Here is a 25,694-nt window from a genome sequence, read left to right on the forward strand (position 1 = left end):
GATCTGGATGATTTCATCTATGGCAAAATATATCGTGGCAGAGGATTTGTTAGTGATTTTTAAAATGCTTTCATAGCATTTTTAGAGCTTGACCATAGATTGGCCCAAAAGCTTGCTTCAGGGGATAGGTTAAGCTAAGGTCACTTTGGGGAAATAGAGTCAGTTTTACGGCAAGGATGAAAGATAATAGACCTGGAGACTCACTGACGATTACCATGAAAGGAGCTTTGGAAATTGAGGACAGATCTGGCTGTCAGAGTCCAGATGCAATCAAGCACAAGCAGGAAGTTTCCTGGATAATTCCCCCAAATATCACCCTGACACACTACATGTACTGGTCCTTCTTTGAATTCATCCAAAGGATTTTTTTTTAAAGGTCTCAAATATGCCTCAAATTTTAATAAGATGCCTTATGTGCACATTTGTTTGCTACTAAAAATGGAAAGAGCACATGGAAACATTTGTTACAATTCAATTTTTTAAAAACAAGAGAGTCTAGTTAATACACCCTGCACCAATCATGCTTGAGCCAAACCACCTCCTTTTTTTTTAAGCATTCCTTCTGCACAAGTTACTTGCTTCTGATTCTTGGTGTTGGGTTTCATCTTACCAACTTCAGGGTTCTAAAAACACAACAACGACACTGAAGACCTATTAGTACTTCCTTGAGTCAAATAAAAAAGGAACTGAAGTGTGGATTGAGCGAGGGCCCGTGAAGCAGAGGATCAAGGTTCGATTCTCAGTCAGGGCACATGCCTGGGTTACAGGCCAGTTCCCAGCAGGGGCCAGTTCCCAGCAGGGGACGCATGAGAAGCAACCATACATTGATATTTCTCTCCCTTTCTCCTTCTCTTCCCTTCTAAAGATAAATAAATAAAATATTTTTTTAAAAAAGGAACTGAAGTGTATTGAAGTCATTCAAATGCAAGCTACCCATACATAGATCCCCCTTAAGTTAGTGGCATCTAGGTGGACAAGAAAAAGATGCAAGAAAAGGACATCACAGAACTTCTATGATAGGCTACAAAATATTGGGCTACAGTCTATCCTAGCATAGAGTAACTTTCCTAAGCTGCTACATAAGAACCTTAAAATTATCAGCAAAAAGCCAAAATTACAAGAATAAGGTTTGTGGTTAAATTGACTCCATGTCATAATTATTCTCCATGCTAACATTATCAGAAGGATCTCCATAATACAGGCAGTAACTACAAGTACATCTAAATCTTCTGGCTCTTGCTTCAATCTCAGGTTTCCTCTCCTCTGGGTCTTTTTAAAGCAGAGACAGGGTGCGGAATCTAATAACTTGTAACAGCCTTCACATCCTTTCTTTCTGAACACTCAGCAATGTCCTCACTCCATGCCTCCTTTCGTAGAGTATGCTTTGACTCAGCCCCAGTCCAAAGCCCTGTAAGCTTTTTCCTCTCTCCTGCTTTTCAGGTGAACTTTCTGGTGGCAGGGGAGACAGTTTGGTGCTAGGGTTGAGAGTCAAGTTACGAAGGTTCTTTGCTAGTAGTTCTGAGAGAACTTGAGCGTCAGCTGAATATCCTTCCCCAGGCATCTGAGAAGACTCCATGGTCCAGGTTGGGTTAAACTTCAGTGAGTCCATTGGATGTCTAGTCACAGCCTGAAGCTCCTAAGGTTTCCCCAAAGAGTTCAGTAGCTGGTGATACACAAAACTCTCGAACTGCTACAAAGTAGCCTGGAAAGAGCGAGAGAAATCCTAGACGCCAACAAAACGTGAAAGAGCCGACCCATGTAAAGTTTTTTAGAGATTAGAGTATCGAAACAAGTTTATTATGATAATAGGTATCATGTTTTAAGAACTTATTTTGTCAAGCTGCTGTCCTAGGCCCTTTCTACACCTTATCTTACCTAATTTTTATGACAGCCCATTTTATACAAAACAACTGAGGTTTGAGGAATACGGTGACTTGACAGAGGTCACAAGCTAGCAAGTGACATAGCTGGGATTTGGAATGTGGTCTTACCTTAAGGAGTTCCTTTAATGGCATTCTTTGAAGAAAGAGGAGGAGGAGGGAAAAGGAAGAAAAGAAATCTGAGAAAATGTTGCAGAAACGTTGAACAATCTGCACCTAGTTTTTCAAACTGTTTCTATCTGATAACTCTACCCCCCTGTCTACTTCTCGAGATGGGATAGTCATTTCATCGGGCACGGTGACACAGGGGCGTCAGGCCGGGCCAGGCCAGGCCCTGACTGAGTATGAACTGAAGGCACGAATGTGGTTTCTGCCCAGTATCCTCGGCCACCAGGCGAGAGCCAGGGGGATCCACCCTGGAGAGCACCCGTAGCCAACTAGTCTGCGCGCAGTTTTCAGTGATGAGTGAGCCATTGGCAGCACCTGAAAGCACAGAGTTTTCTTTTTGAGAAAAATAATTTCTGCTCATATCGTGGCGGAGCCTCCCATTTTTGCTGGAATAACCAATGCCAGCTAAGATTTGGAAAAGTGATAAACGAGGCCTCGTCGTCTGTTTTCATGGTCCCTCCCTTCTTTTCTTTCCATTTATTTAGTGCTTTTTGTGTGTCTGGCTTTATCCTGGGCATTGTATGCATCCTAGCCATAATATTCAAACCACAAATTTATTCTACATTTATTTCTATTTTAAAAAAATCTTAAAGCTCATGTTAATTTTATGAGTTGCTATTGGTTGTGGGTCGCTGACTGCAAAACGTCTAAATGCCCGAGCCTGGTGCACGTTCTCACTACGTGCTGCCCGTCAGCCTCACCCGGCTTATCCCTTGCCAGTCATTTCCAGCTCCTCTGAGATTGTCATTATTCGGGGGCCATACTCACTCCCCTGGTGATCCCATGCTTTTGCACCTACTGTCTTGTGTTTAAATACATTTCCCACCTGTCAATGTACTCTTATTCATCCTTCAAAACACTTTCCGCACACTGACCCCCTCCGCCACCCCCAAAGACCTTCCTGATTCCTTGTCAGGCAAGGTAAGTTGTCCTATCTTCTGTTTTCATGAATCTGTTTATACTCCAATGACAATATTCCCTATGAGGACTTCTTTCCCAGTGGAATTTGAAATCCTCAAGGGCTGGGATTATGTTTCGTTTACCTTTGTCTCTTTCAAGAGCGCCTGTTGTAGTAGTTAAGTAGAGGTTTTGTTGAACAAATGAATAAAGTTATGCAAAACTGAAACTGTGTCAGGTAACCAGGGATGCAGGGGTGTTCTTACGGGACAGGACGGCCATCAGTAAAAACACTATTCCTAAACGTGTAATGTTTAACAGACTTTGAATGAGATGGTGAATATGAAGGAAATAACCAGAGTATTTAAACATGTTAAGATGAATATATTGCATGGCATTTGTAAATGTAAAGAAATTCACAACAGAGATGTGGTATTTGTAGATTTGTACTTATTTCTAGAGGCCTCATGGAGGAGGTCAATTCAAACACGTGCTTAAGAGATGGGAGGGGAGGATTGCTGTAGTTGATGGGAAATGGGCCCAGAAAGCCTTTTCCATTGAGGAAAAAAGAGCATGAATCCTAAAGTGTGGCTAAGCCAAGTGCCTGGCACCTGGCAGGTCCCCAGCAAATGAGTGATGTTGCTAGAATGTCTGCAGCATCCCCCTCGAGTGCCTCATCTCCTCCAATGTTCAACTACTTGAGAACAAAATTAGGGGTCAGTTGAGATAAAAAGTTCTCGGCTTCATTACCTGAAACATACCTTTCCTGGAAAACTGTGGACAAAGTGACATCCACACCCCAGACCAAAGCTTCAAACCAAAACCCAGCTGGAACTCCTGCCCACCACTTGGAGAGCAGGATCTGCAACAAAGATGCTCGGCCGGCGCGGAAAGTCACGGTCACCTAAGGGACCCATTCAGTGGCACACTGGAGCGAGCCAGAGAGTGGAGGGAAAAACTATGGGCTCCTGAGGCTGCTTCTGGAAGCCACACCCTTTGCCCTGCACCAGAGTGGGGACCACAGGGACCCAGATCTTCACCAGTCAGTGGGAGGACCTGGGGGAGAGAGAGGAGAGGAAGTCTCCTTCCTTCTCCTTCCAGAACCCAAGTGACCGTGTCCACTAATGCCATAGTCTTTCTGGTCAGATAAATGACTCTTCTGTTCTGGAGGGTGAGAGGAAAGAGGGGCCACCGGTGTTTGCCCCTACATAGTTGTCTCCTTAAAAATGCAGTTAATTCCTGTCCCCTCTGCTGAAATGGGGCAGAAAGTGGAATGGGAATAATAATTTTTGCAAAAGACGTGTCAAGCAGAAGGTATGTTTGGGGCTCAGCAGGGCTGTTCTGCAGTTGTTGGAGGTGGGGGCAGAGAGGCGGACAGACAGGCTGTGTGCAGGCGGTGGGAACTGAGGGCAATGGGCCAAGCAGAGGCTGGCTTTCGGGTCTGTAGCTCTGGGGCACCAGTGCCATGGGAAGTCTGACGTGGCTGTGTTGGAGGGTCGTCGTCCTTAAAGGCAGTTAGAAGAGAAGATTCTGGAAGATGAGGCAGGACCCATGGGGCTGAAAGGAGTCTGTTGTCTGTTATCAAGTCTAAAAGAAGCCTGGAGTGTTGGCGTGTTTGGGCCAATTCCCCTCCTTGTCCGGACTTGTGAAGGGTTTGGTAACCCCATGTGACCTGCAGTATTAGCAGAGTCACAGTATGTAAGAGTTGAAAAGTACTAGTGACCAACTATTCCAACCCTCTTATTTTACAAACGAGAAAACAGAGGCCAAGAGGGATTCTCTGCCAGCCTCACGGTTTGATTACACTCTTCGAAAACATCATAACTCTCCGCAATTGTTCTGTGGTGACACTCAAAAGACTACCCTTGTCATTTTCAAAAGGTGTCAGGTTTCGGGTGTGGGACACAAACCTATGATTTACAAGCATGCCTCTTCATGTTACAGCCTCTTAAGGATTCATCATTGGCTACTGAAGTTTAAGGTCACCGCAGTGTGAAAGAAGTGTTAAACTATACAGTCAATGGCAGTAGGCAGTGCTAACTTGACTGTCTGTGAGCATCTTTATGATGGCCATAAATGCCAACATCTTTCATTACCCTTAAAGTCTGTTTACGTAAAAGATAAGGGAAGGCCCAGCTCAGGGTACTCATTGAGAATCAGTGGGAGGGTCTGGCAGGAAGGAATAACAGGAAGTCTGGTCATAACACAAATGGCCAGACTGTTAAGACAGGCAGCTTACAGACAGAGGACTGAAGATTTTGTTTATTTTTTTCTAGAACTCACTGGGCACAGCAATGTGCGACCAGGCTTGGTGTGGAGGACACAACGAAGAAAGGCCCCTGCGGCCGGGGCTTCACTCTTCCTTAAGCCCGTGTGGCTGAACAAACGCCTTCCACTTCACATGCGCACCACAGACTGGCACTGCCACGCCCAGACAGAACTGGAAAACAGGCCGGTTGCTATGCCAGACGCATCTCCAGGCTCTTCTTCGTAATTCCTCAGTGTTCTTGACCTTGCTCCCTGCTATAGTCCGAGTGTGACCCCCAAGGCTCATATGTTGAATCCCAACCCGCCAAGGTGATGGTATTTGGGGGTCAGGCTTTTGGGAGGTCATCGGGTCCTGAGGACAGAGTGCTGATGAATGAGATTAGTGTTTTTTTTCCAGTTTTACTGAGGTATAATTGATATAAAACATTGTGCAACTTGAAGGTAGACAGTGTGATGATTTGATACTTATGTGCATGGGGAAATACTTACCACAAGGAGGTTAGTTAACAAATCCTTCGCCTCGTGTCCTTGACATTTTGTTGTTCTGGTGAGAAGGTGAGGTCTGCTTCCACAGCAACTCTCAAGTACACATTCCAGTGTCATCCACCATAGTCACCATGCTGTGCATTAGCTCGGGAACTTCCTCAGCTTGGAGTTAAAAGTTTGTACCCTCTGCCCAGTATCTATCTCCCCATTGCACTTGGCCCCCAGCCCCTGGCGACCACTGTTCTATTGACTCTTTATTTCTGTGAGTTTGATGCTTTTAGATTCAACATGTGAGATCAGGCAGGCTTTCTCTGTCTGACTTACTTCACTCAGCATAATGCCCTCAAGGTCCATTATCACAAATGGCATAATTTTCTTCTTTTTATGGCTGGATAATATTTCATTGTGCATGTAAGTGTGTGTGTGTGTGTGTGTGTGTGTGTGTGTGGCATCTTCTCTGTCCAGTCATCCTTTGATGGATACTTAGGTTGTTCCCATGTCTCGGAAATGCTGCAGTGCACAGGGAGGTGCAGATATCTCTTCCAGAGAGTGATTCCACCTCCTCTGGATAAATACCTAAAGCTGGGATTGCTGCATCATATGGTGGTTCTGTTTTTTATTTGTGAGGAAATGCCATGCTGTTTCCCATAGTGGCTCTACCAACTTACATTCCCACCAGCAGTGTACAAGGGTACCCTTTTCTTCACACCCTCCCCAGCATTTGTTATCTCTAGTTTGTTCTTTTTTAAAAAAAAATAACAGTTGTTCTAACAGGTGTGAGGTGATATTTCATTGTGGCTTTGATGTGCCATTCCCAGATTAATGATATTAAACACCATTTTATGTACCTGTTTTCCATTTGTATGTGTTTTTTACAAAAATATCTATTCAAGTCCTCTGTCCATTTTTAACTGGATTGGGTTTTTTTTTTTGTTTGAGATGTATGAGTTCCTTTTATAGCTTAGATATTAACCCCTTATCAGATCTATGGTTTTCAAAAAAATGTTTCTGTTTAGTAGGTTGTCTTTTCATTTTGTTGATTATTTCTTTTGCTTGCAGAAGCCTTTTAGTTTGATGTAGTCCCACTTATTTATTCTTGCTTTCATTGCCATTGCTTTAGATGTCATATCCTGAAATTTATTGCCAAGATTAATATCAAAATGTTTTTCTGTCTGTTTTCTTCTAGAAGTTTTATGGTTTCAGGTCCTATGTTCAAGCCCATGATCTATTTTGGGTAAATTTTTATGAGTGGTATAAGATAGGAGTCCAGTCTCATTCTTTTGCATAGAGGTATCAGTTTTCCTACAACCATTTATTGAAGACACTGTGTTTTTCTCATTGTATATTCATGGTTCTCTAGTCTAATATTAGTTGGTCATATAAGAATGGGTTTATTTTTGAGATATAAATTCTGTTCCATTGGTCTACATATCTTTTTTTAATGCCAGTACCATACCATTTTGATTACTATAGCATGGTAATATCTTTTGAAAGAGAGAATTGTGGTGCCTCCATCTTTGTTCTTTTTCAAGATTGCTTCAACTATTTGGTGTCTTTTATGATTCTATACTAATTTTAGGATTGTTTTTCCTACTTGTGAAAAAATGCCATTGGAATTTTAATAAAGATTGGGTTAAATCTATAGGTGGTTTTGGGTAGTGGATATTTTAGTAGTGTTAATTTTTCTGATGCATAAACATGACATAGTTTTCCATTTATTTGTGTCTTCTTTAATTTCTTTTATCAGTGTTTTATACTTTCCAGGATATAGATCTTTTACTTACTTGGTTGAATTTATTCCTAAGTATTTTATTGTTTTATGATAAAATTGTAAATAACAATGTTTTTTCATTTCTTTTTCAGACAGTTCATTGTTAGTGTATAGAAAGACAACTGGTTTTTTATGTTGCTTTTGTATCCTGCAACTTTATTGAATTCCTTTATTAGGTCTAACAGTCTTTTGGGAAAGTCTGTAGAATTTTTTATGTGAAAGTCATATTGTCATCAGAGACAATTTACTTCTTTCTTTCTTATTTGGATGCCTTTTATTATGTTTTCTTGTCTAATTGCTGTGGCAGGACTTCCAGTACTATGCTGAATAGGAGTGTTGAGAGTGGGCAAACTTGTGTTGTTCCTGTTATTAGAGGGAAAGTGTTTAACTTTCACTATTGAATATGATGTTACCTATAGGTTTGCCCATATGCCTTTTATTATGTTGAGTTATGTTTCTATTGCCAATTTGTTGAGGGTTTTTATCATGAGTGGATTTTGAATTTGTCAAATGCTTTCTCCACATCTATTGAAAAGGCTATATGATTTTTATCTGTTATTTTATTAATGTGTTGTATCACATTTGTTAGTTTGCATATGTTGAATCATCCTTCATGGATAAAAATTCACATCCACGTGGATAAAAGTTTGGGAGGGATATCTCGGGAGCAAGGAGTCCAAGACCCACATGAGGCACCCCCAGCCCAAAGTTTCAATGCCAGGAAGGTAAGTCCCCACAACCTATGGTTGCAAAAACACTGGGGATTGAGTCAGTGGAAGAAACTTCTGGAGTCCCAAGCAGTTCCTCTTAAAGAACTCACACATGGACTCACCTACTCAGACTAACTCTCTCTGATCTCCAGCATTGGGATAGCAGCTCAAAAGGCACCAGTGATACACAGGGAGAGACTGAAGTCTCTGGCATCAGGTGAGCAGAAGCTATTGTACCTTTTCTAAATCCTCCCCTCACATAAGCTGGTGCCATAACTGAAGCTCCATTAATTTACGTAACATTGTTTGACCCTCCTTGGAGATCCCCAGAGACACTACGCCACCCAACTAACAGGCTCACCCAAGCTGCTTTCCTATATAAATGGCTGGTCTTGTCTCATGCTTCACAACTTCCTAGATCCTCTCAAGCAAGAAACAACTGACTTCATTGAGCCCCAGGCCTGGCACCAGCAACTGCCAGCCTGGATTCACAGCTTGTCTTTGTCTGGGAATCTCCAAGCCCAGACAAGTAGCAGCTATCTCAGATTGCTTTCATAGCTTAGGCAGGGTGCTCCAGGCAAAACACAGGTGGGAGCTAACCTTGGCCTGTACCACCTGGAAAACCCAGGGCCAGCATACCCAGTGAACAGCTACAGACCACATTGGAGCACCACCACCCTGTCCTACACAGTTGATCCTCAATGGGTGGTGGAAGTTGGTGGTCAGTGGTCATAGCCAGTCCTTGCAGCTGGCTGGCCTGGACAAATCCCTCCCATTGATCTGCCAGCAACCAAGCTCAACTACAAGAATACCCAGCTTGGGTGATAGGGGAGGCTGTGACACTGGACGCTACAAGGACACCTACTACATAAGGCCACACTACCAAGACACAAAGTCAAAGCAGCTCTACCTAATACATAGAAACAAACACGGGGAGGCTGACAAAATGAGGAGACAAAGAAACATGGCCCAAATGAAAGAACAGGTCAAAACTCCAGAAAAAGAGCTACATAAAATGGAGATGAGCAATCTCTTGGATACAGAGTTCAAAATACTGGTTATAATGATGCTCAAGAAACTTAATGAGGACCTCAACAGCATAAACAAGATCCACTCAGAAATGAAGGATACACTAATTGAAATAAAGAACAATTTACAGGGAAACAACAGTAGAGTGGATGAAGCTGAGCATCAAATTAATGATTTGGAACATAAGGAAGCAAAAAAAAACAACCAATCAGAACAACAAGAAAAACAAACAATCCAAAAAAATGATGATAGTATAAACAGCCTCTGGGACAACTTCAAGAGGTCCAACATTCACCTCAGAGGGGTGCCAAAAGGAGAAGTAAAAGAGCAAGAAATTGGAAATCTATCTGAAAAAATAGAGAAAACTTCCCTAATTTGGTGAAGGAAATAGTAATGCAAGTCCAGGAAGCTCAGAGTCCCAATTGTGATAAATGCAAAGAGGCCCACTCCAAGACGCATCATAATTAAATTGCCCAAGGGTAAAGATAAAGAGAGAATCTTAAAAGAAGTGAGAGAAAAGAAGTTAGTTACCACATGGTTTCCAGATGGGATGGAGGAGGGAGAGGATGGGTAAAGAGGTAAGGGGATTACAAAGTACAAATAGGTAGTTACAGAATAGCTATGGGGATGTGAAGTACAGATTAGGAAATGTAGTAGCCAGAGAACTTACAGGTATGACCCATGGATGTGAACAGTGATGGGGGGTACATGAGGGAGTAGGGAGAGCTGGGTGGAGGGGCTCAAAGGGGGAAAATTCAGGACAGCTATAATAGCATAATCAATAAAATATTATTTAAAATAAATTAAAGTGGAAAAAATAAAAATAAATACAATTTTCTGAGACTAATTGTGACCTAACATATGCTCTAACCTGGAGAATGTTCTATGTGCACTTGAGAGTTGTGTTCTGCTTGCCATTAGATGGAATGTTCTGTATATATCTGTGACATCCATTTGGTGGGAATTATAGTTCAAGTCCAAATATTTCCTTCCTGATTTTTTTCTGGATAATCTATCCACTGTTGAAAGTGGGATGTTGAGTTTTCCTATTATTTTTGTGATGTTGCCTCTTACTCCCTTTGTGTCTGTTTGTTTTTGCTTAATATATGAGGTGCTCCAATGTTGGGCACATACATATTCACAAATGTTCTATTGTCTTGATGGACTGACTCCTTTATCATTATGTGATGACCTTTGTCCCTTATATCTGGTTGATTTAAAGACTATTTTATTTGAGATAAGTATAGCTATCTCTGCTTTTTTGGGGGGTTTCCATTTGCACAGAATATCCTTTTTTTATCTCCTTACTTGTAGCCTACATGTGTCCTTGAAAAGTTGAATCTTTTAGCGGCAACATATAATTGGTTTCTTAAAACAGTTTATCCTTCTGTGCCTTTGATTAGAGAATTTAGTGCATTTTCATTTAAGTAAATATGATAGGTAAGGATTTACTACTGCCATCTTATTGTTTTCTTGGTTTTGTAGATTCTTTGTTTCTTTCTTCTTTTCTTGCTGCCTTTTTTCTTTTGTGTGTGTGTGTGCGAATGGACGAATCCATAGTGATATACCATGATTTCCTTCTCTTAATCTGTGTCTTTATTTTACCATAGGTTTTTGTTTTCTGGTTACACTATGGTGTACTTGAAACATAGATTTAATACTCTATTTTGAACTGATAACTTCATATGCAAAAACTTTAACATTATAGAGAATCAACAGTAGACTAGAGGAAAGAGAGGATCAAACCAGCAATTTGGAAAATAAGGAAGCAGAAAACACCCAGTAGAACAACAGAAAGAAAGAACGAATTAAAAATATGAGGATAGTGTAAGGAGCCTCTGGAACAAGGGTACCAACATTCACAGTATGGGGGTGCCAGAAAGAGATAGAGAGAGAGCAAGAAATCAAAAACCAATTTGAAAAAATGACAGAAAACTTCCCTAACCTAGTGCATGAAATAGACATTCAATTCTAGGAAGTACAGAGAGTCCAAAATAAGATTTACCCAAGAGGCCCACACCAAGAAACATTAAAATTAAAATGCCAAAAGTTGAAGACAAAAAGAGAATGCTAATCTTAAAAGTAGCAACGGAAAAACAGTTACCTACAATGGAGAACCCATTGTGCTTTCAGCTGATTTCTCAACAGAAACTTTGAAGGTCAGAGGGATTAGTACGAAATATTCAAAGTGAAAGAAAGCAAGGACTTACAACCAAGATTACTTTACCCAGCAAAGCTACCATTTAGAATTAAAGGACAGGTGAAGAGCTTCTCAGACAAGAAAAAGCCAGAGTTTATCACCATCATACCAGTATTACAATAAATGGTAAAGGGTCTTGAAGAAGGAGAAGGAGAAGAAGAAATGTGAATAATAAGATGGCAATAAATACATATCTGTTAACTTACAATTACTTAAGATACAAATGTATTAAATGTTCTCAGACATACAGTGACTTCATGGATAACAAAACAAGACCCTTATATATTCTGTCAACAAGAAACTCACTTCAGATGGAAAGACATACAAACTGAAAGTAAAGGGATAGAAAAAGATATTTCATGAAAATGGAAACAAACAAGAAAAGCTGGGGTAGTAATACCTGTATCAGATGAAACAGGCTTTAAAACAAAGGCTGTGACAAAGGACAAAGAAGGACCCAGCAACTCTACTGCTTGGTATTTATCTGAAGAAACCCAAAACACTAAATCAAAAAGATATATACATCCAGATGTTTATTGCAGCATTATTTACAATAGCCAAAGTATGAAAGCAACTGATGTGTCCATCAATACATGAATGGATAAAGAAAGAAGTGATGCATATAAACAATGAAATATGATTCAGTCATAAGAGAGAACGAAATCTTGCTATTTGCAACAACATGAATGGACCTAGAAGGTATTATGCTAGGTGAAATTAAGTCAGAGAGAGAAAGACAAAAGCCAGATGATTCACTTATATGCAGAATCTAAAAAAAAATAATAAATGAAGAATCAGCATAGAAACAGACTCATAGATAGATAACATTTTGACAATTGGCAGATGGGAGGATTGTTGGGAAGCTGGGTGAAAGAGGTGAAGGGATTTAGAAATGCAAATGGTAGTTACAGAATAGTCACAGGGTGTAGGGTACAGCCTGGGGTATAGAGTCAATAATGTTGTAATGACTGTATATGGTGTCAGATGGGTACTGGGTTTATTGGGGTGATGACTTCACAAGTAATAGAAATGTCTGATCATGGTATGTTATTAATCATCTCATTATGCTGTGTATTCATTAAATTTTTATTGCTATAGCTATATTTAATACTTTGTCCTTTAATTGTATATTAGATTTCAGTAATTAACACACCTTCATATTATAGTCTTAAAGTATTCTGAATCTATTTACTTAACTTTATCAGTGTATTGTAAATTTTCGTGCTTTTATGTTACTAGTTAGTACCATTTTGTTTCAGCTTGAAGGATCCTTTCAGCACTTCTTGTTAAGGAAGGTCTGGTGGTGACAAGCTCCCTCAGCTTTTGTTTCTTAGGGCAAGTTCTTATTCCGTCTTCATTTCTGAAGGACAACTTTGATGGGTAAAGTATTTTTGGTTGGCAGGTATTCTTTCTCATCCTGCATTTTGACTCTCTCAACCTGCTGTTTCCTGGCCTGTTTCTCCTGAGAAATTCACTGATAATCCTGTGGTGGTCTGCTGTAGGAGGGATTTTATTTCTCTTGCTGTTTTAAAATTTTTCTTTGTTTTTAGATAATTCTATTATAATGGGTCTTATGCAGATAAAAATATTGGGGTTACCTATTAGCTTCATGAATGTGGATGTCAAAATCTCTTGGTTTGGGGTTCTCGGCCATTTTTTTCTTGAACTAAGCTTCTACTCCTTTGTCTCCATCTTTTCCTTTTGGGAGTCCAGCGATCCATAGACTGTTTCTTTTAGCGGTATTGCAGAAGTCCCTTAGGCTTTCTTTGGTCTTCTTCATTCTTTTCTCTTTCTGCTTCTCAACTGTATAATTTCAAATGCTCTTTTTTTGTGTGCTTACTGATTCTTCTGCTCAATACAGTTTGCTCTTGAAGTTCTCTATTGAATTCTTCAGTGCAGTCATTGTATGCTTTCACTCCAAACTTTTGGTTTGTCTTTTTAAAATATGCCTTTTGTCTCTTTGTTGAGCTTCTCATTTTGTTCTTATATTATTTTCTTAATTTTGTTATAGTGTTTACTCTGTGTTCTGTTGTAGCTCTCTGAACATATTTAGAACACTTTTGAATTCTTCATTGGGAAGTTCCTGTATCTCCATTTCTTTAGGGTTAGTTTTTGGAAGTTTACTGTGTTCTTTTAATGAAGTCATTTTTTCTGATTCTTCGCCAGAATCCATGCCAGCACCCTAATCTTGAACTTGTAGCCTCCAGAACTCTGAGAAATAATTTTATGTTGTTTATGAGCTGCTCTGTATGTGCTGTTATAGCAGCCTGAGCAGACGAAGACATGCCTACTATTCCTCTGTGCACAGCACCCTAATTGAATCTAGTGTGATGTGGTCTGCAAATGCACTTAAAGAGAAATGCAGGTTATTTGTTTTACTGTTAAATCATTTGTTCTCCCTGAGAAGGCTCTAACCTCAATAGGTAATTGAGGGAGGGGGAGGAAGTGATAGAGAAAAGGGTAGGAAAATTGCCCCAATCTAGTCCACACTAGTAATCTAGTAATACTAATGTGATCACTAACATGTATTGAGATACAAATATGTGCAAAATGCTATTCTAAGCATTGTATAAATGTCAATCATTTAATTATTATAACACAGTGTTGTAGGTACCGCTATTAACCCTTTATCACACATGAAGCAATTTGGGCTTATTTGATGGGTCTGAGACAGGATACTAAGAAGCTAGGAAAATTCCTTGGAAAGAGGAATAGGGCAACTGAAACAGATAAATAACCAAACAAAATGGCCAAGCAATTTACAGCCAGATTACAGAAGTTCACCTCCCTGGAGATAGCATCCAGGCCTCAGTTGTGTTTCAGCTCCAGGCCCAGAAAAGCAGCAAAACCAGGCGCGTGATGCCAGGACCAGCTGCAATGACTAATGACCCTGGCCTGTCACTGAACCATCATTGCAGACTATGACTCTAAGAAAGCATACCCAGATAACTGATGAATATTCTGCAGAGATCCTCCCCTGAGACCTTCCTGTCCGTGTGTGTGCGTGTGTATGTGTGTGTGTATGTGTGAGAGAGAGAGAGAGAAAGAGAAAGAGAAGCTTTAAGACAAAGATCTGGCACTTGTACACGCTCTCTCTGAGGAGTAGCCGATGCCATTCCTTTCCCCCTCTTCCCCTCTTCCTGCTTTTCTTCTCCCCCCTTGCGCATGTATCTCCTAAACTCTAAGGGACCTGGAGACTTGCGATCAGGGTAGATATGAGCAGCAGCAGCTTATCCCAGGCTAATCCTCTGAACCTATCTCCAAGTGCCCCTTCCCTCTGACTTCCCAGTGACCCAAGGCAGCCCAGCCTAGGCTCTCCTGTTGCTTCTTCTGTGCCGAGCCCTTCCTTGTTTTACTGTCTCCAGCTTTAATAAAGGTACCCTCATAGTCACCCAACTCCTGTTGTGAAATCTTCCTCACTCAAAGTCAAGAACCCACACACTACCAGCTGGCCTGAGGCAGACCCACTCAGGGCCAGATACACGGTCTAGTAACAAGCCCAAGGTCACTCACTGACTAATTGTCAGAGTGGGAACCTCTTTAATGACACAGATAAATGTTTAGTCTTAGATAGTTCCACTGCTGTTCTTGCTCTTTTTGAATGTACATCTAGGAAGATCTAGCAAAGGGCTGTGAGGATGGAGAAGGAGCTGGTCCTTATATTCCCACAGTGGCCTCTGTGTTCTCTCCCTGGTTTCTGGAGCAGAGTAGTTGGTCTCGGGTCCTTGGGTGGGACCACCTGCATGGCATAAAAATGGGTTTTAGGTTTTCAACAAAAATTAATGACTATCTTTAAAATCAAAATGACACACAAGAATTGAGCTTATTGTACTAATAAGGTCTGTTGAATATGTTTGGCAGGAACTATAAACCCACAAATCTCTTTTTCAGGCTAGGCTGAGGTGATAGAGGACCTCATTTAGAATTCAAGAATGAGGAATATAGCCTTTCTTTCGTAAAATGTACCACAAAGGACATGCAATCCAAAGTCCATTAGAAAGGCCCAAGGGTTTGGAAGTTCCAGGGAACAACATTTTAGAATACTATAGTATTTGCCACCGGAGCTGTGAATGTCTCTGAGCAGATGATGGAAATCAGTTGCAGCTTTGGTGTGTATAACAGGAGCCTTTGGCAAAGTGGCAAAGGCTACATGCATTTTTGATGACTGGACAGGAAAGCAATTGCTAGAAATTGCTTCATCGACGTGCAGTGGGTTCCCTCGGGCTGAAAAGGTCGAGGGTCAGAGAAATCCCTTGAGAGGACTGGTTTACATCTCCAGGAATTCCTTCAAGGTCACTCTTAACTAGCAATCCCATGGTACATTTTAGTTCTGAACAAGATCTGAAAATATGCAAAGAAAACTACAGGGAGTATTTTAGCCACAAAAGAAGAATTAAACATTTAACTCATCATTGAATTAACTCATCATAACCCCCAAAGCAGAAGCAGCCCAAATATCCATTGACAAATTGATAGAGAAATAAAGTGTAGTAATACTTACAATAAAATATTATTCAGCCTTAAAAAGGAAGGTAATTCTGACACGTGCTGCAACTTGGATGAGCCTTGAGGATAGTTTGCTAAGTGACATTAAGTAGTTGTCAAGGTTATTACCTCCTTAAGGACATTATACCCAGTCACCAAAAGGCGAGTATTATATGATTCCACTTACACGAGGTGTGTAGAGTATTCATATCCATAAAGACAAAAGTAGAACGGTGGTTCCCGTGGACTGGGTGGGATGGAGGAGAGCAGAGGGTTGTTTAATGAGTACAGAGTTTCAATTCTGTGAGATGAGAAAGTTCTGGAGAGTGGTTGCCTGACAACGTGAGTATACTTAACACAACTGAACGGTACCCTTAGAAAGGGTTAAGATGCTAAATTTTATGTTATCTGTAGTTTACCACAATTAAAAATAAAAAATAAAAAAACTTAACTCATCAAATCTGATATGTGCAAGCAATAACTTGTTTCTATGGTAAAGGAAAGGGACTCTTCTAATTTTATTTGTTTATCTTTAGAGGGAAGGAGAGAGGGAGAGAAATATCAATGTATGGTTGCCTCTCGTGCATCCTCCACTGGGAACTGGCCTGCAACCCAGGCATGTGCCCTGACTGGGAATCGAACCGCGGTCCCATAGTTTGCAGGCCCACACTCAATCCACTGAGCTACACTAGCCAGGGCTCAGAAAAGGGACTCTTAAAGTATCTCTGTAGTTCCCTGTCTCAAGCACTTAAGTTCAATTACATTGTGCACTACATTTGATTCCTCTAAATATTCTCTCCCAAGAACTTTTCTATAAAAATCTCTGTACATATATTTTGTCTATAAAAATTGTTCTACTTGAATGAAGGTCTATGCAGAAGTTCTCTTGGTCCCGGCACACGGAGGGTAAATTCAGTAATGAAAACCTAGTGGGTATTTCACATCAGTAATCATCTCAGCTTTCTTGACAAATTGAAACTTTTTTGTTTGCAACTTCACACTGGAATCAATCTCTCTCTCTCTCTCTCTCTCTCTCTCTCTCCGCCCCCCTCCGCCTTCCTCCCTTCCTCCCTCCCTCCTCCCTCTCTCTCCGTCCCTCCATCCTCTCCCCACCTGGCTCCTTGAGCTGCTGGTCAACCAGTTAGCTTTAAGTTATACCAGGGCCATACTCATTTCTCCTACTTACTGTCACACACCTGCCAAGTGCTTTTGTAAATCACGTCATGGGCCACAAGTGCAATTGGGTGAGAGTGTAGACGGTCAGCACCAATTAGGGAGTGCCAACTGTAGGGGCTCAGAAAATATTTGTTCCATTAATGAGTCAAGGCATGAATGAGGCTTGAGGATGAATCTCACTCCTATGTGAAGGACACGTGGTAACACTGGTCCTTCAGCGTCCTCATAATTGATCATGTAGTAGCAGTTTTAATTATAGAACTGAATGAACAAGGGCCTGTGCTAGCTGACAATGACAGTCTCAGAGTATGAAGACCTCACACCCAAAATGACGCGTTGCCAACAACTCTTTACTGGCCTTTCTGGTCCTGTCTCTTCCCAGCATCATCACCAAACAGTTTCAAGCACCTCTGTTTATTTCAGAGTCATTGGAAAGCAGCGAGTTCTCTTCTTTCTGGGAAAAACATGGCGTTGGATAGGGCTAGAAAGACATTTCATCCCTCTACCCATGTTTAAATTTGGGCTCAAAGCTGGTTAAAATGAACACCTTCAAGATTTTAAGGGAAGGGAATATTTTATTTTTAATTTTTTAGTGTACATGTATTTTTGTCCTGAACTGGGGAAATGTTTTTATTGCTTTTAGAGAGAGGAGGGGGTTGGGGGGGGAGAGAGAGAGAGACAGAGAGGTGAGAGAGAAATGTCAGTCGGTTGCCTCCCACACATGCCTTGACCAGGGATCAAACCTGCAACCTAGGTATGTGCCCTGACCAGGAATTGAACCTGCAACCTGTTGGTGTACAGGACGATGCTCCAACCAACTGAACCACCTGGCCAGGGCAGGAAGGAAGTCTTTTGAAAGAGAAGCTAGATTGTTCTCTTCACAAGGATGTTGTATTAGTTACCTGAGTGTGCTGTAGTAAATTACCCGAAATAGTGTGCTTTCCAATAACAGAAACTTCATCTGCCTTAGTTCTGGGGCCAGGAGTCTGAAATCAGATGTTGGCAGAGCTGCACCCCCTCTGAAGTCTCCACAGGTGCACCTTCCACCCCCTCCCAGCTCCTGGGCCTCCAGGTGTCCTTTGACTCTGGCCGCAGCACCTGATCTCTTCCTCTGTCCTCCCGTGGCCTTCTCCCCTGTGTGTGTGAGTCTCTCAAACCTACCTCTGCTTTTTCCTCATAGAAACACTTGTCATTGGAATTAGGGACAAGCCAAATCCAGGATAATCTGACAGTGAGATCCTTGATTGTATCTGCAAAATTCTCTCTTCTAAATAAGATCACGTCCACAAGTTCTAGTGCTTAGAACTTGGGTATAGCTTTTGGAAAGCCACTGTGCAACCCACTGAGGGTGGAAATCTTTTAGCTGAGATCTGGAACAACGTTGGCTAGGTCCTGCTCTGTGTTGCTCTCTTCTCTGGGCCCCAGGCCTTCCCAGCCTAGGCCCAGGATCCCAGGAACCAAGTCTCATCCCTCCCTGCCAATCCCTCCTCATTCCCCTACCACCCTCTGTCCTCTCCCCTCCAAGCAGAAAATGCCCTTTTACACTTCTGTGCCTGCAGAAGTGCAACATTTTGTCAAGGTCATACAACAAATGAACAGAGGCAGGTTGGAGCTCAGAGTTCCAGATTTCTAAGCCAATGTCCTTTCTGAAACAGTTATTTAAAAACCATCTTGCCCTGATCGCAAGCACCGGGAGCAGAGCTTTTGGATTGGAACATTAAGCTTCCTGCATTCCTGGCAGCCTTTACAGGCTGTTTCCAAAGAAACTTATCAGCCTGTCAACATTCTCACCAGCCCCTCTTACCTTCCCAGCGTCATAGGCACGACAAAGTGCAGACAAACCCGCTTCTCACAACCTCCTCAGCCAATTGCTATCTAGGCAATTTTTCATGTCTCATGTCCAAGGCGTATGGTGGCAGCAACTTTCAGGCAGCTGCGCCATGCACTACTTCTGTGAACGATGCTGTCAATTTTCATTTTAACTCTCCTTTATTCACAGTTTGATTTCATTTACGATTGGCCTCACTTCCCGTTCAAATGCTAGGCCTGCGGCCCCATACTAACTGGCAGAACTATCTAGTCATCACTCCAAAGAAAGAACTCGGCCCCAAGACTCTTGGGGGGAGTTTGGCTTCTGGGTTAACTCCACCTTCCTGAGCGGCTCCCCGTCCTGAGGCAGCAGTCCAGAGAGACTGACGAGGAATTCCAACTCTGCTTTCTGTTTCTCGGAACCACACTGGCTTGGAGATCGGTTTTGATTGATTGATTGATTGATTTCTCTTTCCCTGACCCAGTTCTTTTTCAGATCAGGTTTTGGGGGAAGAGGAATCGATAGACTACATCATAGGTCTCTGAAGTGATAGCTTCCTTGAAAAGGTTTTTAAAGGGAGGAGGTGGATCGAGTATTCTGAATCTGGCCTTTGAGTGCTTATGAAATCAGAAGATGCTTTCTCTAGTCCCAGATTCATCTCAGGTCAGACATGAAGGCACAAAGTTGATCTTTCAGCAAACTTTAAATAGAAATGCAGTGTGGAAAACAGAAACAAAGCCATGGAAACCCATCTCCATTACTGTCTCAGCTGGCATTTCATGGTGATCGGCAGGAGCCGCACCACAGCAAGTGAGGGGCAGAATGCAGCTTCCCGGCTGCTGCCACCGTGAAGACCCTTGGACATTGTTCTTCTTGTCTTGTCTGTATGCGCTCATTTACTTGATGTAAGCCCACTGTAAATGCCTGCCTCTTTGTAAAGCTCATTTACAGTTCTTGGTGGTGGTGAGTGTTTTTTGTTTTTGTTCATTTTTAATCAGAGAGTTAAAATCTAAGAAAAACAGATGCAAACCTGAGATCAAATTTAAGCTCTCTGGGAAGCCCAGGACTTGGGAACAGTCAGAGGATAAAGTGAGTCTGATCCACACACGTTACCATAGGCCGAGGAGACCACGGCAGAAGTTGGAACTGAGCCAGTGGGAAATGAAGTATAGGACAAAGGCAGAAATGGCTTTCAGATCTTCTCTCCTCCCTAACAGGAGACCAAAAGTCAAAGTCGCTCCCTACACGTATTCTCATGTGTAAATTACACAGCCTTAGAGATTTCTGAGGTTTCCCACACTTTGCAAAGTCAGCTACTGCTTTCCGCTCAACGTCTGCCCTGGCTCCCCTCCCCATTTATTCTGAACCAGCGGTTTCCTCTTCTGCACACCCATGACCAGGACTTTGTACCTCTTCTAAGTTGCGTGGAAATGATGAAACTGTGGCTCGGAGAAATTAAGAAATTTGCTACAGGTCACACAGCTAGTAAGTCTCAAAATCAGGACTCAAACAAGTAATTCCCCATTGAAGGCCAGTCTTTTCTCTATTTTTGTAGAAGATAAATAAGTGTTTTAGGTACATAAATCTTGACTTGCCCACATGGCACCTACCTGGGGAGATACAACAGGTAACGGGTAAAGAGCAAGGGAAAATCCAGGCTGGACATGCCAATTTGAGAGTTATTTCTTTGAAAGTTATGAGACTGTTGAGAATACTCAGTGAGAGAATACTGAGGGAAGTAAAAATACTTGATGATAAACACAGAAGAAATTCCCCAGTGTAAGGAGTGAAGGACAAATGTGCGCAGGGAGAAGACAGGGAAGGGGCAGCGAGGGGCATGTCGAGAGAACTGGCAAGGGCTGGCGCTGTAGGAACTGTGATAGGGTTACAAGAAGAAGGTGGTGGTCAAGAGGATTTATTAGAGATAACAGTTTGTAGGGGAATAAGATCCAAAAAGAGTCTGTTTGAATTAAAGTTAAAGAAGCAATTGACTTTGGAGGTCTTCGGTCTAGATTTGAATATTGAAGTATTTACTTGACTTCCTCCAAGTGCGTCAAACCATACACTCAGTTGTCCTAAACATACGTTTTCCTTCTATAGTCTACTTCCCAAGCTTTTTCATGGTTCTTATTTCAGTGACTGTGTCTATTATTTATTCTGTTATCCCAGAGTAGCCCTTGGTAACATCTTTCTCACCTACTGTATACGATCCAATATCTTCCTCACTGCAAGGAAGGCTGGGAAATTGGCTAGAGTTGGCTCAGACTAGGGTTTGGCAAATGTTTTTTATAAAGGGCCAGGTAGTATTTGAGGCTTTGGAGGCCATATATTCTTGGTTGCAGTGACTCAAATCTTTCCTTGGAGTGTGAAAGCAGCCATAGACAAGTAAATGAGTGGACGTGTCTATGTTCAATAAAATTTTATTTGTAAAACCAGATAGTAGGCTAGGTTTGGCCCAGGGGTAGTTTCCTGACCTCTGGCTAGACAAAACCTGGCCTACCTCAATAGTTGGGCACACTGTACTGCCAAACATAGTCTTGATTCTTTGAGCAAGTCAGAGAGGACTGGCTATTATTGGTTGATCATTAATAGTGTCTGCCATGCCTGGTCAGTGACATTCACTTCTCAGGCAGGGGAACTGCCCCTTCCTATGACTAGCTGTTGGAGGTCTTGCCGAATGATAGAGGCTGTCTTTTTGGTTTTTCATAGAGTGCGGTTGAGTGTTCCCCACACCCTCCCCGCAGCTATTGCTGGTAGAAGAGTTAGTCACAGATCAGTTGCTTTGGCAAAGGGACCCACTAATTCTACAAGTCACCGAATTATAAAATTTCTAAACTGATGCTCTGGCTCTTGAAACTTGATGGAAGGAAAAGTAGGATTGAAATAGCTGGTGGGAGCTCTGAGGCCAGAGCACCCGGGCTGGGGTGTATGTTAATTTGTTTGGAAATATTTATCTATGCATGCATAGATGGTGCACTTGATGAGTAACTAGATTTGCACTGCACTTACATGCTTTTTCTCCGCCTTTAATGCAATCAGTGCACATTATAGAAGCATGAATATGCAAATGTTGAGTAAAGCTTGAATTTTTTAATTAAAAAAGCTAAAGCAGGGGAATTATAAGCACCCAATTTAACATTTAAATATGAAATGAAATGTTCTTCCTTATTCCCATTTTTTGCCATGGATTTGGTTGATAATTCAGCATGGAACTTGGTTATTTTATGCCTGTCTGTTTTTAAAGGAGTTGGCTTCGGTTTTGGTGAGATCAAAAGGAGTGGAAGTAGGGTCAGGGTGAAGAGTAAGACTGGGAGGAAAGTGGCCATTGAAAGACTTTCTTCTGTTCTGGTTGATGTCATGGGCACGTGAGACTGCTTACTGCTTGTGTACTTGTGAAGAGTACCCGCATATAAATACTCAGCTGGGAATTAAATTTCCAAAAGGACACATTTTCCCCACTCAATTTTCTCTTAATTCAGAAAAATTACTTTTAAATTGATGTCACACAGCAGCCTGTAACAGTGACATTATTCTCCCCCAGGAGGACATGCAGGCTTTGCCGAGCTGCCTTTTCAGATTGGCAAAAGAATGCCCGTCTCTTCAGGCTCCGCTCTTCCTGAAGAGGAAAGTGAGCCTCTGCTGGCTGGGGATTAAAGAAGCCACATTGCAATCAGCTGATTATTCATTAAACGCTTCCTCATGTGAGATTCAGTACCATCCATAATTAAATTACAGAGACCCATGCTAGGCTCTTTGGAGTTCAGAATCTTCTATGGTCTAAGCAACTGGGTGATCTTGGACCAGAGGCTGGTCATGATAGTAATAATAATTATACCTTATATTTATGCAGCAACTTATTCAAAGGACTTCTTCCTGTGTGTCCCTGTTTAATTCGAAAACCACCTCCGGGCCTCAGGAGGAGAATGGGTCAGGCCATTCCTAAGTCTTTTTCGGAGCCACCACTATGAGTTCTAGAAGGCATTTAAGTGGGGGAGAAGGGCTAGACTAGTGATAATTGCACCACATTTACCCCTAATCCATATGCTAGAGGAACAAGTAGTAGGAACCCTAGTATGCAGCGACAAATAATTCTTGGTCCATGCCTGCCAATGAGCTCTCAGAATTTATCAAGCTCTGCACTTAGGTTTCCTGGTTTGGTTTCTTTGCATAAGGACAGTCCCCCCCACAGTGTATTTCATCCCTAGTGTTTTATACCCGTTACCGTCCTCATAGTGCAAGGCTATGAATTCTGGAATTCTCCAAAAAATGGGAAATTCTTCAAAGGCTGAGGCCCTTCCTAAGACAACGGAAAGACAACAAAGTGTTCAAGCTGGGACTAAATGATCTAATGAGTAAGAGCATTGAATTCATAGCCACAGCAAAATGTTCACCCATGTCTCTCTACTACTTTGTCTTTCCTGAAATCAGATGGCTGGCAAGATGCTACTTTGTAACACCCAGTTTAAACTAAATGTTTTTATTGATACCCAACCAAGCAAAATATATATTTTAAATTTTTTAAAATAATTTTTTTACTTATGTATAATGATAGATTAATAGAAAAATTGCAAAGATAATTTGCAATTATTAGAGTGTTTCTATACACCCCTTACCCAGTTCCCTCTTACGTTACTGCTTTACATTATTACAGTGCACTTGTGAAACCCGAGAAACCAACCTTGATACATTACTATTAACTAAACTCCAGACTTTCTTTGGATTTTACCATTTTTAGGAAAATATTTGCAAGTTTCAGATGTCTCGGCTTCTGTATAGGGGTCGGCTCAGCTGATTCGTGCTATGAACCTGACTGAGTTCAGGGGATCAGTGTCATTGAATCACATAATAGCGTATTAGTGAAGAACTTTAGGACCTACACAATGGTAACAACTTTCTATAAACAAGGCAAACAGGCGTTCTGGGGAAACTGAAATCACACTGGCCCAACAGCACTTTAGGCGCACAGCTCTGTCCAAACAACTCTGACCAGGGGCCACTTCATTGCCTTTCTCAGTGAGGAAGAGACTCGCATGCGCAGACACACATTCATGAGACGATGAAATGAAAAGTCCCTTATGTTGTCACGTGCAGAAAGATTCAAATTTTCATGTCCTTTTAATCTATGAGAGGAGGGATTCTGTGACCTGAGTCAGTGCAGACTGGGTAGGCGAGGTTTCTGAAAGGGTGTGGTGAAGGCATCTTTCCGGCTTCAAACACTGCGGCAGCAAACCGAGTCGTCGGAGACTTTGGATTGCCTGGGAGTAAGCATTTCACTGGGCCTGTCTGTGTGGATGTGGGCTACTCCCAGGTACATGTGGGGTGGTGTGATCTTGCATGTCAACACAGCAAGGAGCTCAGGAAACACTCTGTCGACATGCATAACCATTAGTCTATCTACAGCTGATGCCTCAGAGCCATCTTACTGAGACTCATGCGACCTGAATACATTTCTCTCTAGCAGTGCAGATGGATACCAGGAAACCGAGCAGATGCAGTGTAGCTAATCAGGCAGAGGCACAGCAGGGTAACGAAAAGCTAGGATTCACATGCCTTCATGAACCTTAATTAAAGAGCTTGGTAGCTCCTTTTGTTTTATCTGTTGCCAGGGTTTGTTCTCCTATTGTGATAGCTTTTTTACCCCCCCCCCCCCCCCAGTAACCATCAATTTGCTGTGATAATCTAATGGGGAGAGAAAACAGTATCATGTCTGTGAAAGAGCAGTAATGGTTGTGGCTGTCCAAGAGTTAAGGAGCTGCTTGCTGCTCCTGCAGCTGCAAACCAACGCTGGCAAAAGCCAAGAAGTGCAAGGGAGGCAGGGAGAGGGTGGGGAGGGATCCAGGATACCCCAGAACTCATCCCGCACTGTCTTCTGCAACAGCCAACAGAAACCAAATGTCCTTAAGGGAGAGAACTCTAAATTATTGAGCAGGCTCTTAACAGCAGGCAAGAGGAAAAGGCATCTGCAGATTTGTGTTTCACGCTCCAGTAATAAATACAGTGTTGAGAGAGGAAATCTGTCCTAGCAAATTCATGGGAATGGGGACAGACTCTGCTAACAGCCTCTTCCCTCTTGCAGAGATTTGAGACAAAGGTTGTTGGCTGGGCCCAGTGCACGTGTGAGCAGGGAGAGGGAGTGAGGGTGAGGAAAAGATACCCAAGCTCAGAAAGAACCTGGCTCCTGTGGTTGAGGGGTTGCCACCCTGGCAGTTCAAGAGAAGCCGAAGAAAACACTGGGAGCTGTGGAGAATGCATGAAAATGTATCTTCGTGCGGGCTCTGGATTAAGGGGTGTGTTGCCCCTCAGGGCAAGCTTCTTGGGAGCAAGGACAAGCTCTTACTTGCCTTTCTCTTTCTAGTTCTTTGAATAGTACCTGGCCTGTAGTACTCTACAAATAAATGTTTCTTGGGCCAAGTTTTGCAGATGCTCCTAAATGACACAATCTCATATTTGTCACTGAAACACAATGGAAGGAGACATTATATCCTAATAATTTGCATACAAAGATAGTTGGATATTCTTGGAAAAGGCATGAGAGTAGGAATAAAAAATCTGTAGTCTGCCTTTTAAATGCAGAGGATTCTTTGCCAAGATATGTAACCTCTCTCCAGGCCAGTTTCTCAAGAAGATCCTATTTAACAGTGACACTGGCTGCTAATGGGCTAGTCAAACTGCTCTAGGTTGTGTTGCCCCTTTACATCTTCATCTTCCCTGAATCTAAACTCATACTATTTTAGGTTGTCTGATTCCCCCCTTTCCCTCATCTCCCAAAGCAATGAACTGCAATTGTGGGAATTAGAGAGACCAAATGCATCTA

The 25,694-nt window shown here is 42.0% G+C and overlaps 1 protein-coding gene across 1 annotated transcript; it reads right to left on the reverse strand.

The window, feature by feature from the left end:
- Positions 1-1,029: 1,029 nt before the first annotated feature.
- On the reverse strand, positions 1,030-1,705 carry DPPA3 (developmental pluripotency associated 3). Its single transcript, XM_037037957.1, is given in 1 exon segment — positions 1,030-1,705. A coding segment is annotated over 1 exon segment (474 nt). The 5' UTR covers positions 1,610-1,705; the 3' UTR covers positions 1,030-1,135.
- Between the last annotated feature and the right edge of the window lie 23,989 nt (positions 1,706-25,694).

The sequence above is a fragment of the Sturnira hondurensis genome, unplaced genomic scaffold (assembly GCF_014824575.4).
Source record: "Sturnira hondurensis isolate 20B ecotype Veracruz unplaced genomic scaffold, ASM1482457v3 Scaffold0023817, whole genome shotgun sequence".
Taxonomy (NCBI): domain Eukaryota; kingdom Metazoa; phylum Chordata; class Mammalia; order Chiroptera; family Phyllostomidae; genus Sturnira; species Sturnira hondurensis.